Raw genomic sequence first — 13,874 nt, 5'->3', positions numbered from 1 at the left:
GCCAAACAACCTGAGGAAGCAAAGAGGACATACAGATGGCCAACAGACATGTGTAAAGGTGCTCGACAGAACTAATCATCAGGAAAACTTAAATCAATAAGCTATCACCTCACACCTGTCAGAATGGCTATCAAAACAATCAACAAATAACAAGTGCTGGTAAGGAGGTGGAGAAAAAGCAAACCCTTATGTAAATTTGTGCATTCACTATGATAAACAGTGTCTAGATTCCTCAAAAAATTAAAAATAGAGCTGCCATACAACCCAACAATTCCCACTTGTGGGTATTTATTCAAAGAAAACAGAACCACTAATTTGAAAAGACACCCCTATGTTCATTGCAGTATTATAATAGCCATTATACAGAAGCAACCTACGTGTCTATCAGTAGATGAATAGATAAAAAATAATCATCATACTTTATACATATGTATGCATATGATCTCAGAATACAGGTAGTTTTCCCTAGCAAGGAACTGCAGCCGTGTTACACCGACACATGTCCTCACTGTGTCTTACCTGGACCTCTCTCCTTTTCCTGAGGGCCAGCAATAGGTTCATCACAGAGCAGCTGTAGTCTGTAGGCTGGTTTGTAAAGAGCCCGACTTGGTAGTCTAAAGCCTGTTTTCCAGTTTGGCCCTGGCAAGGTCCTTCTCATGTGGGACTTAACCTGGGTGTCATGGTCATTGAGAGCTGGCTTCCTTCCCTAAAGGTCAGCTGCAGGCCTTCGGGTCACTGTCCACATTAGCCACTTGTGCAGGCTCAGAAAATTTGCACCAATGTTAGCAAAGCAGCACGCAGTTTACGCAAGTCTGTTTCTAGGTCAGCTAGCGTAGTAACATATTCCACAGGCACATAAATAGCTTTAGGAGTCCACATACTGCTTTTCCCTTTTATCAGAGTGGCTTGTAATTTGACTCCTTTCCATCCTGCATCACCTTCGATTGGGCAGTCCTGACTGTTACCTCTTTCTTTCAGCGGTTTTGCGCGTGGCTGGTTCCCTGCAGAAGAGCACAGAAGTGATGAAGGCCATGCAGAGTCTAGTGAAGATCCCAGAAATCCAGGCCACCATGCGGGAGCTGTCCAAAGAGATGATGAAGGTGACCTGGGACTAGCCCTGAATCCCATTCTGAACCACTAAGCGTCACTTTCAGCGAGTGGCAGGGTCTAAGGCTGGGTTAGGCAGGTATGGACAGACTACTGTTGCCAGACACTTAGGACAGAGGAGCAGCTGTCAACAGTGGTGGAAACCGTCGGAGCTGAGCATGGCTGAGGCTGGATCAGATTGCCAGAGTGCTTAGAAGAAGTAAAAATACCCAGAGCTTTGGAGGAGGTTGAGGAATCTAGGGAGCAAGGGTTTAGGATTCAGGGAGCTGGGGTTTACAAGCCCTGACATGAGTAAGGAGAGAAAAAAAGCCCATTTCTCTGTCTGCTCCAGGGGAATGTTAATGAAGCTGGCATGGGAGGTCCTTCTACCTCCATTGCCAGCAAACTTTTGGCAATTTTTTTCTGTAAGGGGCTAGATTTTAAATGTAATTTCTACTTTGTGGGCCATATGTCTTTGTATAACTACTCAACACTGCTTTGTAGTGTAAAAGCCATGGATAGTATGTAAACAAATAAGAGTGACTGTGTTCCAATAAACCTTTATTTGCAAAAGCGGTGAGTGGACCAGTTTGATCCTGCGGGCTGTAGTTTGCCTGTGCCTGTTTTAGACTAGAAAAGGAGAGACTGAGAACCAAATAGAAAGCAATAAATAACCCGCCATCCCCAGGATTGGGGCCTGGCAAGGACCATACTGATGGACAGGGCTCAGGATGGTGGTGTTGCCGAGCCCCCTGCCAGACCAAGTCCATCCAGCAACCCTGTGAGGTAGGTATTTTTATCCCCATTTTACATAGTAGGAAATTGAGTCCTGAAGTTGCCAGGTAACTTACAAGTACCGTTGGTGGTAACAGATTGGGGGTGGAGCACAGATGTCTGACCTTATTGCTGAGCTGCCTCAGAGTAAATGGTAATAGGAGGTGCCTTGTGCAGCTGCTAATTCATGCTTCAAACATGTGTCCTGTGAGTCAAGATTGTATACCTCAAATTCTTATATGTTATTTGTAAAGAGAGAAATTGTTTTCCTTCCTCCTAGGGAATTTCATTCATGAACTTAAATTATATATGGATCTCTAGGGCATAGGAGAGAAGAACTGGAGAAGAAAATTGATGGAAAAGAAAAGAAACATAAAAAACCCAGCTCTTTGGAATGAGAACTCCTTGGGTAGTAGCAGTAGGAGGGAACCAGGCAGGAGGGTATGTCCTTTAAAAGGATTTTGTGGATGTGTCTCAACCCCCAAGTTGCGATGAATTCATGCCTGCTCATTCTAGCTCAGGTAGCCATCAGGATCTGAGGGGAACACCTTGTTTAGAATCTGGGAATTTTTCCCAATGATTTCTGAATACTGAAAGTAATACAGACTTGAAGGAAGGCTTTTGTGTTGTAAGTAATAAATATTTATGGAATTCATCCAGTGCTGCATCCACAGGTGCAAACTGAAGCCTCCAATACAGGTCCAGCTTCTCAAGGGCAGGGACATGAAAATCATTTCATTTGGCTTGTTGGATGGCACAGTGCAGGCATTTGATGAATGGTTGCTGATTCAGTTAATGAACGACAGCTTCTCCTCCACCGTGTGGACAGCTATTACAAGTTTCCAGTAGGCTCTTTTAGACAGTATATAACCTCTTTTACATAGCCTCCAGCACTAAGATGACTTCCAGAGGGCTCCACTTGTGTGACCTTGAATGTGAATTAGTTTGTTCCTTTTTGTCGGGAGCAGTGGGTCTGAGAATCGGCAGAATGTGGTACTAGCTAGATTCATGTCATGAAGTCACTTGAGTGTTCTGGGAATGGAACGGCAGGGCAGGAGAAAGCTTGTTTTAAATTTGATCCCATCACATGCTCGGTGAGAGCTGTGCCCTGTCTGAGTGCAAGGGAGCCAGAGCTGGAGCTGCCACACGTGACCTGCTGCTTGTTGAAACATTGGAACATCAAGGCACAAAGCAAGGGGCCCAGTTCTTGTAGGTTGCAAACAGTCAGGATTTTTCTCTTCTAGCAGTTTCTAAGGAGCCTGAACTTGTGCTTTCCTCCTGCCCTACACCACAGCTGCTCAGCCCCTTCCTACTTTTTCTGCCCCCCTACTCATTCACCCCCCTTTTTGACATTGTAGGGTGCTGTTTCAACCTTTTGCTTTAAAAACAACTAGTTACCTGGGAGCGGAGGACAGTGCCAAGCAAGGAAGATTGCAGGGGATGCTTGTGTTGGCCAGTGTGAAGGAGCAGCTTTCTTATGTTTCCTAGTAGTGTAGTGGTGCCACACCACCCGCACAAAGACTGCTAGACACAGGGCTTCCAGTAGAGAGTCCAGGCATTACCTTGTTGGGTTCAGAAATGCTGCCTTATCAGTTCTCTGAGGAGAGGATGGTCAGGCTTTGGTGAACTGACTGATCCTTGCCAGGCCTGCCAGATTAACCCTGTGCTACTTAGCTATAACCTGGACATGACGTAGTACTCTTCAGGCCTTTTTGGGGTCCCATGAAGCCCCCACCTTGCTCTTGATATTTACCATCCTGTATTTACAGATTATATTTACAGTGTTAGGGCAAATGCCAAGATGGATCAGGGCATACACTCACCTGTCAACAAGTTGTTCCCCATACACTGCCATTATACTTTGTGAAGCTCTGCTGATAGCCATTAGCGGCCTACCTCCAAGCTTGGTGCTAAATTTAGAGAGCAATTTTCCATTGGCCTTTGGCCTTTCTGCAGAGAAGGCAGCATCCAGTATTTCCTGGGCCAACATTCTTGTGTGTTAGCCTTCAAAGCGGGGACTGGACTTGGAGACACTAGAGCTCACTTGGTGCTGGCCTTAAAGTGTATCTTTTGGGGACAGGTTTAACAGCTGGAAGTAACATGGTTTATTCTGTGTTTAGGCTGGGATCATAGAAGAGATGTTAGAGGACACTTTTGAAAGTATGGATGATCAGGAAGAAATGGAAGAAGCAGCAGAAATGGAAATCGACAAAATTCTGTTTGAAATTACAGCAGGTATGACCCTGACTTTCATCCTCTTTCTTGCCTCCTTATATGGCCATTCTCCCTGCATTCTCTGAGTTAATTAGTAGCTTTTTCTTCAGGCTATAACTCCCTTCTACATTTTAAATTTTAGATTATGCCAGTTATTTCTTGAAAAATAAGCACAGTATCTATAACCATCTGTTTTTAAAAACAGATAAAGAATTTTTTTTAATTCCTAGAGTTTCCAAAGTGGAAAGGTAAAACATTGCTGTCACAGACTGCATTGGGAAGCTAAATTGGTATAGAATTTCTGAAAAGTAATTTGGTAGTAGCTCTCAAAAACCCTTGACCTGAAGATTGATTGACTTCTGGGAGTTTAGCGAGTAAGGAGAACTAAATGATTTAACTCAAGGATGTCTGTAGTAGCCTTACTTATAATATTGAAAAGTTCAAAACAAGCTAAATGCCTAATAACAGAATATTTGTTGAGTCAATTATGTTATATATGTTTAATGGAATACTATGTTGTATTATAGTTGTGATAGATAATATAGGAATATATTTACTGACATGGAAACGTGTTCACAATATATTATGAGGGAAAAAAGGCTTATTATGAAAATATATACTTTTATGTAAAAACTACATCTATGGAAAAATAGTAGTTATCTCTGAGTGATGGTTAATGAGATTTATTTAGTTTCTTTTCCTGTTTCTTTTCTTTAATTTATTTTTCAATTACAGTTGACATAAAATATCATATTAGTTTTAAATGTACAATGTAGTGCTTAAGAGAGTTACATGCCTTATGAAGTGATTACCCAGATAAGGCTAGTATCCATCTGCCACCATACATATATATTATAAGTGCCATACTTTACATCCTTGTGACTGTTTTTGTAACTGGTAATTTGTACTTTTTCTTTTTTCACCCATCAGCCCAACCCTCTCATCTGTATCTATGAGTTTTTTTCTGTTTTGTTCGCTCATGTACTTTTTTTTTTTATTCCATATGTAAGTTAAACCATGTGGTATTTGTCTTTGTCTGACTTATTTCACTTAGCATAATACCTTCCAGGTCCATCCATGTTGTTACGAATGGCAAGAGTTCATTCTTTTTTGTGATCGAGTAATATTCTGTTGTACCTATGTACCACATCTTTATCCAGTCATCTACTGCTGGACACTTAGGTTCCTTCCATGTCTTAGCTATTGTACGTAATATGTCCTTCTTTGTCTTTTGTTATAGCCCGTGTTTTAAAGTCTTACTTTGTTTGATAAAAGTATTCCTACCCCAGCTTTTTTTTAATTTCCATTTTCATGAAATACCCTTTTCCATCCCTTTATTATCAGTCTGTGTGTGTCTTTCCATCTAAAGTGGGTCTCTTGTATGCAGCATATGCATGGGTCTTGTTTTTTTTTAATATGTTTTATTGATTATGCTATTACAGTTGTCTCATTTCCCCCTTCACTCCCCTCCACCCTGCATACCCTCTCCCACCCACATTGCCCCCCTTTAGTTCATGTCCATGTGTCATAAGTTCTTTAGTTTCTACATTTCCCATACTATTCTTGCCCTCCCCCTGTTTATTTTCTACCTACCACATATGCTACTTATTCTCTATACCTTTCCCCCTCTCTCCTCCTCCCACTCCCCTCTTGCCAACCCTCCATGTGATCTCCATTTCTGTGGTTCTGTTCCTGTTCTAGTTATTTCCTTAGTTTATTTTTTTTAGGTGTGGTTGTTCATAATTATGAGTTTGCCGTCCTTTTACTATACATGTTTTTTATCTTCTTTTTCTTAGATAAATCCCTTTAACATTTCATATAATAAGGGCCTGGTGATAATGAACTCCTTTAACTTGACCTTATCTGAGAAGCACTTTATCTGCCCTTCCATTCTAAATGAAAGCTTTGCTGGGTAGAGCAATCTTGGATGCAGGTTCTTGCCTTTCATGACTTGGAATACTTCTTTCCAGCTCCTTCTTGCCTGCAAGGTCTCTTTTGAGAAATCAACTGACAGTCTGATGGGAACTCCTTTGTAGGTCACTGTCTCCTTATCTCTTGCTGCTTCTAGGATTCTCTCCTTCATTTTAATCTTGGGTGATGTAACTATGATGTGCCTTGGTGTGTTCTTCCTTGAGTCTTCCTTCTTTGGGACTCTCTAGTCTTCCTGGACTTCCTGGAAGTCTATTTCCTTGGGGAAGTTCTCCTTTATTATTTCTTCAAATAACTTTCTCACTTGTTGCTCTTCCTCTTCCAGTACCCCTATAATGGGGTTGTTTCTGTTTTCTTTTTGGTTGTTTGGATGCTGGAATGTTTAAAGATGTCCTGGAGGTTCCTAAGCCTCTCCTCATTTTTTTGAATTCTTGTTTCTTCATTCTTTTCTGTTTGGTTGTTTCTTTCTTCCTTCTGGTCCACTGCATTGATGTGAGTCTCAGTTTTCTTCCCATCACTATTGGTTCCCTGTGCATTTTCCTTCATTTCACTTAGCATAGCCTTCATTTTTTCATCTAATTTGTGACCAGATTCAACCAATTCTGTGAGCATCCGGATCACCAGTGCTTTGAACTGTGCATCTGATAGATGGGCTGTCTCTTCATTGCTCAGTTGTATTTGTTCTGGAGCTTTGATCTGTTCTTCGTTTGGGCCATTTTTTTGTTGTCTTGTCGTGCCTGTTACATATGAGGGACAGAGCCTTAGGTGTTCACTAGGGCAGGGCAACCCAGTTGCTGGGTTGTGACACAGTATGTGGGGGCAGGGTGCAAGAGGGAACAATGGCATTTGCTTCGCTCTGTGTTGGCTTTCATTCCCTTGCGCTGCTTCCCCCAAGCAAACTGGGCCTTTCTGGTGCTGAGTCCTGTGTGGGTGGGCTTGTGTACATTCTAGGACCCCATGGCTCTCTCCAACAAACTCTCCCGTGAGGCTGGGAGTCTTCCGGCACCTCAACCCCCACAGGTGTCCCCATTCGGTGCCTTGAGGCTTTATTTTCCGGTGCTGGGACCCTGGGTTGTGCCGTCTGTCTTGCTCCCCAGCCTTGCCAGATTTATCTACGCTCAAATGTGGGACCGCTGGTGACTCACTTCATAATCACCGCCTTGCTGGGTCTGTCCGTTGCCACCCCATGCCTGGGGTCTGCCAGCCTCTGCCTGTGCGCTCAGGGTCCGCCTGCTTCATCTTGCGCACCTGGTACCACCGCTTTTTGTGCAGCAACCCCTTTTCACCTGGTCGCCCAACTCCGTCCCACCTACCAGTCTGGATGAATGTATCTATTTTAACTCCTTGGTTGTCTTCCATACAGTTCAATTTGCTGTCAGCTCTGGTTGTTATTTTGTTCCTAAATTGTTGTCCTTATTTTGGTTGTGTGAGGAGGCACGGTGTGTCTACCTACGCCTCCATCTTGGCTGGAAATCTGGGTCTTGTTTTTTTTATCCATTCTGCTGTGTTGTGTCTTTTAACTGAAATATTTTGTTTATTTACATTTAAGTAATTATTCATAGTATGTAGGTATTGCCATTTTACTGTTTTCTTGTTGTTGTGTAGGTCTCCTCTTTCCTTTCTTATTCCCTTGCTTTCTTCTCTTATGTTTCAATGACTTTCTGAAGGGCTATATTTGGATTCCTCTCTCTTTATTTCTTGTATATCTCTCACAGATCTTTGGTTTATGGTTACCATGCACTTCATAAACACCAAGCTGTCAATATAACTGTCTATTTTAAGTTGATGGTCACATAAGCTTGAACACATTCTAAAATAACTATTGTTTTACTCACCCCCTTCACGCTCAAGTTTTTGTCATTATTTTTTACTTCTCGCGTGTATGTGTAACCCTTAGTTTATATTTGTAATTACACATGATAGTCCTACTTTTGTCTAATCTCTGTACTAGTTTTATAATTGGTTTCTTTAATGATCGCCTTTGTCAATGAGATTTTTTTCTTTCATGTGTTTTCTTATTCATATGTTTTATCTTTTCTACTTAAAGAAGTCTCTTTAACAATTCTTTTAATATTGGCTTAGTGATGTTTGTAACTCCTTTACCATTTTCTTGTCTGTGAAACTGTCGTCCTTTAATTCTAAATGATAGCCTTGCTGGGTGGAGTGATCATATTTGTAGGTTTGTGCCTTTCATCACCTTGAATATTTTGTGCCACTATCTTCTGGACTGGAATGTTTCTGTTGAAAAATTAGCTGATAGTCTTATAGGAGCTCCTTTGTACATAACTAACTGCTTTTCTCTTGCTACTTTTAGATTATCCATGTTTAACTTTTTGCATGTTGATCATGATACGTCTTGATGTGGACTCTTTGTGTTCATCTCATTTGGGACTCCGTACTTTCCGGGCTTATATGTCTATTTCCTTTACCAGGTTAGGGAAGTTTTCCATCATTAATTGTCCAAATAGGTTTTCAATTTCTTTCTTTCTCTTCTCTTTTCCGTTTGGTATCCCTATAATGTGAATGTTGGTGTGTAGGATGTTGTGTTAGAAATCCCTTAAACTACCCTCATTTTTTTAATTCCTTTTTTTTTTTCCACTTTTGCTAATTGGGTGGTTTCCACTGCCTTGTCTTCCAGATTGCTGATTTGATCCTCTGCTTCATCTAATCTGCTATAGATTCCCACTAGTATATTTTTCATTTCAGGTACTATATTTTTCAGTTCTGATTTGTTCTTTTTTATGTTTTTATTAATATCCTTTATTATGTCTTCTAGCTCTTTGTTGAAGTTCTTAATAAGTTCATCTATTTTTCTCCCAAGTTCATTGAGCATTTTTTAAATATATTTTATTGATTTTGCTATTACACTTGTCCCAGTTTTTCACGCTTTGCCCCCCTCTGCCTGGTACCCCCCCTCCAGCAATCCCCTCCCCTTAGTTCATGTCCATGGGTCATGCATATAAGTTCTTTGGCTTCTCCATTTCCTATACTATTCTTCACATCCCCCTCTCTATTTTGTACCTACCAATTATGCTTCTTAATCCTTATACCTTTTCCTCAATTCTTCTCCTTCCCCCACCCCACAGATAACCCTCCAAATGATCCCTGTATCTATGATTCTGTTCCTGTTCCAGTTGTTTGTTCACTTTGTTTCTCTAGATTCAGTTGTTGATAGTTGTAAATTTGTTGACATTTGAATCAAGTTCGTAGTATTGATCTTCTTTTTCGTAAATAAGCCCCTTTAACGTTTCATGTAATAATGGCTTGGTGATGATGAACTCCTTTAGCTTTACCTTCTCTGGGAAGCACTTTATCTGCCCTTCCATTCTAAATTATAGCTTTGCTGGACAGAGTAATCTTGGTTGTAAGTCCTTGCTTTTCATCACTCTGAATACTTCTAGTCAGCCCCTTCTTGCCTGCACAGTTTCTTTTGAGAAATCAGCTGACAGTCTTAGGAAAACTCCTTTGTAGGTAACTCTCTGCCTTTTTCTTTCTGCTTTTAAGATTCTCTCTTTATCTTTAACTCTTACCATTTTAATTTTGATATGTCTTGGTGTGGTCCTCTATGGGTCCACCTTGTTTGGGACTCTCTGCTTCCTGGACTTATATGTCTGTTTCCTTTACCAAATTAGGGAGGTTTTCTTTCCTTATTTTTTCAAATAAGTTTTCGATTTCTTGCTCTTCCTCTTCTTCTAGCACCCCTATGATTTGATGTTGGTATATTTGGAGATGTCCCAGAGGGTCCTTATACTATCCTCATTTTTTTAAATTCTTTTTTCTTTTCACTGTTCTGGTTGAGTACTTATTCTTCATTATGTTCCAAACGGTTGATTTGAATCCCAGCTTCCTCCCTTCCACTCATGATTTCCTGTAGATTTTTCTTTATTTCATTTAGTGTAACCTTCATTTCTTCCTTTATGTTGTCGCTGTACTCAGTGAGTTCTTTAAGCATCCTGATCACCAGTGTTTTGAACTCTATGTGATAAGTTGGTTATCTCTGTTTCATTTAGTTCTTTTTTTGAGGTTTTGTTCTGTTCTTTCATTTGGGCCACATTTCTTTGTCTCCTCATTTTGGCAGCCTCCCTGTGTTTGTTTCTGTGTATTAGGTAGAGCTACTTTGACTCCCTGTCTTAGTAGCATGGCCTATTGTAGAAAAGGCATCTGCAAATTGTGAGGGGTGGAGCCCTAGGTAATCACCAGGGCAGGGCAACCCGCTTCTGTATTGTGGCTGTGTAGGGGGAGAGTTCAGAGAGGGGACAGCACTGTTGCCTGGGTCCTGGAGGTTTGCCCAGCACTCACCCCATTTCCAGTCTCTTCATCCACTTCTCGTATGTGACTGGCGCCCTTCCAACTGCTGCCCTCGTGGTGAATCCCAGAGTGAGGGCATGTTTGCATATGTTCTAAGACCATGCCGGCCCTTTAACCTGAGTCTCCTGAAAATCCAGCAATTCCTTCTGCCACCCCAACCCCCACTGTTTTTTTCAGCCATAAGTTATGTGGATTTATCTTCCCAGCCCTGGAACCCTAGGCTTTGTGGTCTGGCCTGGGGCTTTGATTACTTACTCCCAAGGTATGCCTCCCGATTTTTATCTACCACACGTGAATGAGGGATCGTCTGTTCCTCTGCCTCCACTGCCACCTCTCTGTGCCACACTGCATCTCCACACTCCACCCATCTGTGCACCTCCGCCCCTCCTACCCTCCTGCATGAATGTGGCTTCTTTAAATCCTTGGTGGTCAGACTTCCATACGGGTCAACTTTGTGACAGTTCTGATGTTACTTGTTTTGAGATCTAGTTGTAATTGTCTCTATGGTTGTGCGAGGAGGTGAAGCATGTCTATGTACGCCTCCATCTTGACCGAAAGTCCTCATTGAGCATTTTTAAAACCAGTGTTTTGTACTCGGTATGTTATAGATTGCTTGTCTCTATTTCTTTTAGTTCTTTTTCAGGAGTTTTGTCCTGGTCTTTCCTTTGGGAATACATGTTGCGGTTCCTCATTTTGGTTGACTTCTTGTGTTCGTTTCTATGTATTTTGTAGATCTGCTACATCTCCCAGTCTTGATGGAGTGAGGTTATATAGAAGGTGTTCTATGGGGGTCAGGGGCACAGTCTTCTTGGTCATCTGAGCCAGGTGCTCCAGAGGTGTCCCCTCTGTGGGTTATATGTGCCCTGCTGTTGTAGTTAGGCCCCAAATACTGTTAGCAAGACCATGCTTTGGGTTGAACCTCAGGCTGACTGGCTGTGAGTGCTGGTCACCAGTATAGTGGGCAAGGGTTTGTAAGGGCTGATCCCACAGAACTGGTATCACTTGCTGCCAGCCAAGTCCGACCTTGGGGTGTGCTGGCTGTAGAACTGGTTGGTAGGTCTGCTCTGATTTGTTGGGCCTGGAGCCTCTTGGCAGTGGCTCTGGTACAGGCCAACATTAGGGACCCTGGTGCAGGCCGAGGTCAGCCACCACTTATGCTGGGCTTAGGACCACTTGGTAGGAGCTACAGAGTGATCTGCATCTCGTTGCTTGTGCTGGGCTTGGAGGTATTTGGAAGAGGCTACACTGCAAAGCATGGCAGGCTGCCACTTGTGACCCTTTGCTGCACAGCACAATGTAAGCTCAGGCAGGCTGCCACTTATATCAGGCTTGGGGCCACCTGATGGGAGTTACAAGATATACTGAGACTAGTCACCATTTGTGCTGGTCTTGGAATTGCTTGGTTGGAGCTACAGTGCACACTGAAGCCAGCTACCTATCATGTGTGTGGGATTTGTGGACCTTGGAGAAAGTCTGCAGTGCAAGTCTAGGGCACCCACTGCTCATGTGAGGTGTGCAGATTTGTGGGAAAGTCTGTAGCTTGAGCTGAGACAGGTTTCTTGTGTAGAAGAGCTGCTGGAGGAGGCTCAGGCCAGACAAGAGACTTACGGGGGTGGGCAGGGTTTCAGAATCACTAAGGCAAGGCGAATGGTGTTAGCCAATTTAAAGGAGAGTGCAGATTTGATGCCTTTTAGCACTTTTGTCCCATGGAAAGAGTTGCCACCTCCCCTGCCCTGGCAGCCCCTCACCCTAAAGTTAGTCAATTTAGTTCCTCCTAGTGTGTCCTTGATGCTTTTCAAGCTACTGCCCGTGCTAGACCATAGAACAAGTGAGTTTGTGAATGAGTGAGTCTGTGTGTGGGCCCTTTGCAATCAGCACCTAAGCCTCTACCAGCCCTTTGTCTTTCTCAGAAGCAATCCCTGCTGATTTTCACAGCCAGATATTATGGGGACCTCTCTTCCCAGCACTGGAGCCCCAGGCTGAAAAGCCTGGTTTGGGGCTAAGACTCCTTGCTCCTCAGGAGGCACCTCTGCAGCTGGGATATTGCCACACCGTGGTTGTGAGATCTGCCCATTTCACATGTCCACCCCTCCGGCCTCCTTTGTATTCCCAGTGACGGGAATTCTGTTCAGCCCGTCTTCAGGTGCTTCTCAGTGGTGGCTGTGCCGTATTGCATTGCAGTTTTGATCGTGGGAGGAGGGGTAGGACAGCATGTATCTCCTCTGCCGTCTCAAATGTCAAGTTTTAAATCTTTATCTTTACTTCTGGATTTTCTGGGTTTTGTGTTTATTAAAAAATATAATTGGTGAGGTTTAATTTTTGTTTGTTTATTTGTTTTAATTTTGTGGGGTGGGGAAGACTAGTTATGCCATACTCCAGAAAAACATTTTATGAAGATTTAGAAACAATATAGTTAGATTTGAAATCTTCATGAATCTTGAAAATTTAGTATTCAATATTGTTTAGGAATGTAGATCAAGAGCTCAGAACCAAAATTCTAAAATCAGAATCTCTTTACAGTTATTACGACTTTGTTATCATTACAAGGTGGTGTTGTGCCTTTGTCACAGTGAGCAAAACCTCACCGCACCAGCTTGTTTTATTGCCCCTTCTCTGACAGACTGATCCAGGTGTGAAAGGCAGGGAAGATGATGGATTAACACAACCAATATTTTGTTAATCTGTTCACTGTGTTTGTTTTCAGGGGCCTTGGGCAAAGCACCTAGTAAAGTGACTGATGCCCTTCCAGAGCCTGAAGTTGTAGGAGCAACAGCCGCCTCAGATGAGGAAGAGGAAGAGGAGGAGGAGGCCCTGGAGGCCATGCAGTCCCGGCTGGCCACGCTCCGCAGCTAGGGGCCACCCAGCTGGGCCCTCAAGCTCTTCTCATGCCTGTCCGCCAGGTGGGCGCACACTCCTCTGAAACAGCAGCCATTTATGTATCTCTTGCACTACACCTCTGTGAGAGGCTTTGCATTCTAAAGAAGGTTTTCTTCACTCCGCAGAGGTTTTGGGGATTGTTCTTGAGAGGTGGTGTAATAAACACATCATTTTCAGGAGTATAAACAGAAGTATCTTTTTTGGAAGGAAGGCAAAAGAATTTGGTCTTCTCACAAAACACTTCTGAGAATGGAGTTCATTGCCTGAATGTCGAAGACTCTGTACATTTTTTGGTCTGTAAAACACTATATAAATGGATTTTAATAAATTTCTGCTTTAACACTTGGTCTTATTTTAGATTGTCATGTGCAATGAACTTTCAAGGTGTTTGCTATTCCAAATTATTTCATATATGGCCTTGGAAAGAGATGCATGAGACTTGGAAGCTCAGAAGAAGGGGCTTTTCCTCTGTGGGTGCTTCTCCCCAGCCTTCCGACAATGTATGGGAGCCATTTTGTGCTTTCTGACATCTTTTAACCAAAAAGGTGATTGGGGATTTTGACTCTGTGTCCTGTTTGGATGGATGTATTATGTCCTGAGAGGTGTGTGTGGGGAGGGAGTCAGGGGACTTTTCTTCCCTCCCTTCCCATTGCAGGTTGCACCCATAACAGACAACTATGAGATAA

At 42.7% G+C, this 13,874-nt stretch overlaps 1 protein-coding gene across 3 annotated transcripts in view; it reads left to right on the top strand.

The window, feature by feature from the left end:
• LOC114500563 (charged multivesicular body protein 3) overlaps positions 1–13,542 on the top strand; it is a 101,312-nt gene extending 87,770 nt beyond the window's left edge. For 2 of the 3 annotated variants that reach the window (XM_028517280.2, XM_028517281.2), the window contains 3 exons: positions 979–1,100; positions 3,981–4,095; positions 13,016–13,542. In XM_028517280.2, the coding sequence (XP_028373081.1) occupies positions 979–1,100; positions 3,981–4,095; positions 13,016–13,164 (386 nt within the window). In that variant the 3' untranslated portion in view covers positions 13,165–13,542. The remainder of the gene's footprint in view (positions 1–978; positions 1,101–3,980; positions 4,096–13,015) is intronic. The other variant, XM_036028256.1, reaches the window with a different exon arrangement.
• Positions 13,543–13,874: the final 332 nt, after the last annotated feature.

Source organism: Phyllostomus discolor, chromosome 6 (assembly GCF_004126475.2).
Source record: "Phyllostomus discolor isolate MPI-MPIP mPhyDis1 chromosome 6, mPhyDis1.pri.v3, whole genome shotgun sequence".
NCBI lineage: Eukaryota > Metazoa > Chordata > Mammalia > Chiroptera > Phyllostomidae > Phyllostomus > Phyllostomus discolor.
Note: the sequence above shows the minus strand (reverse complement) of the source record. Positions and strands in the feature narration are given on the sequence as shown.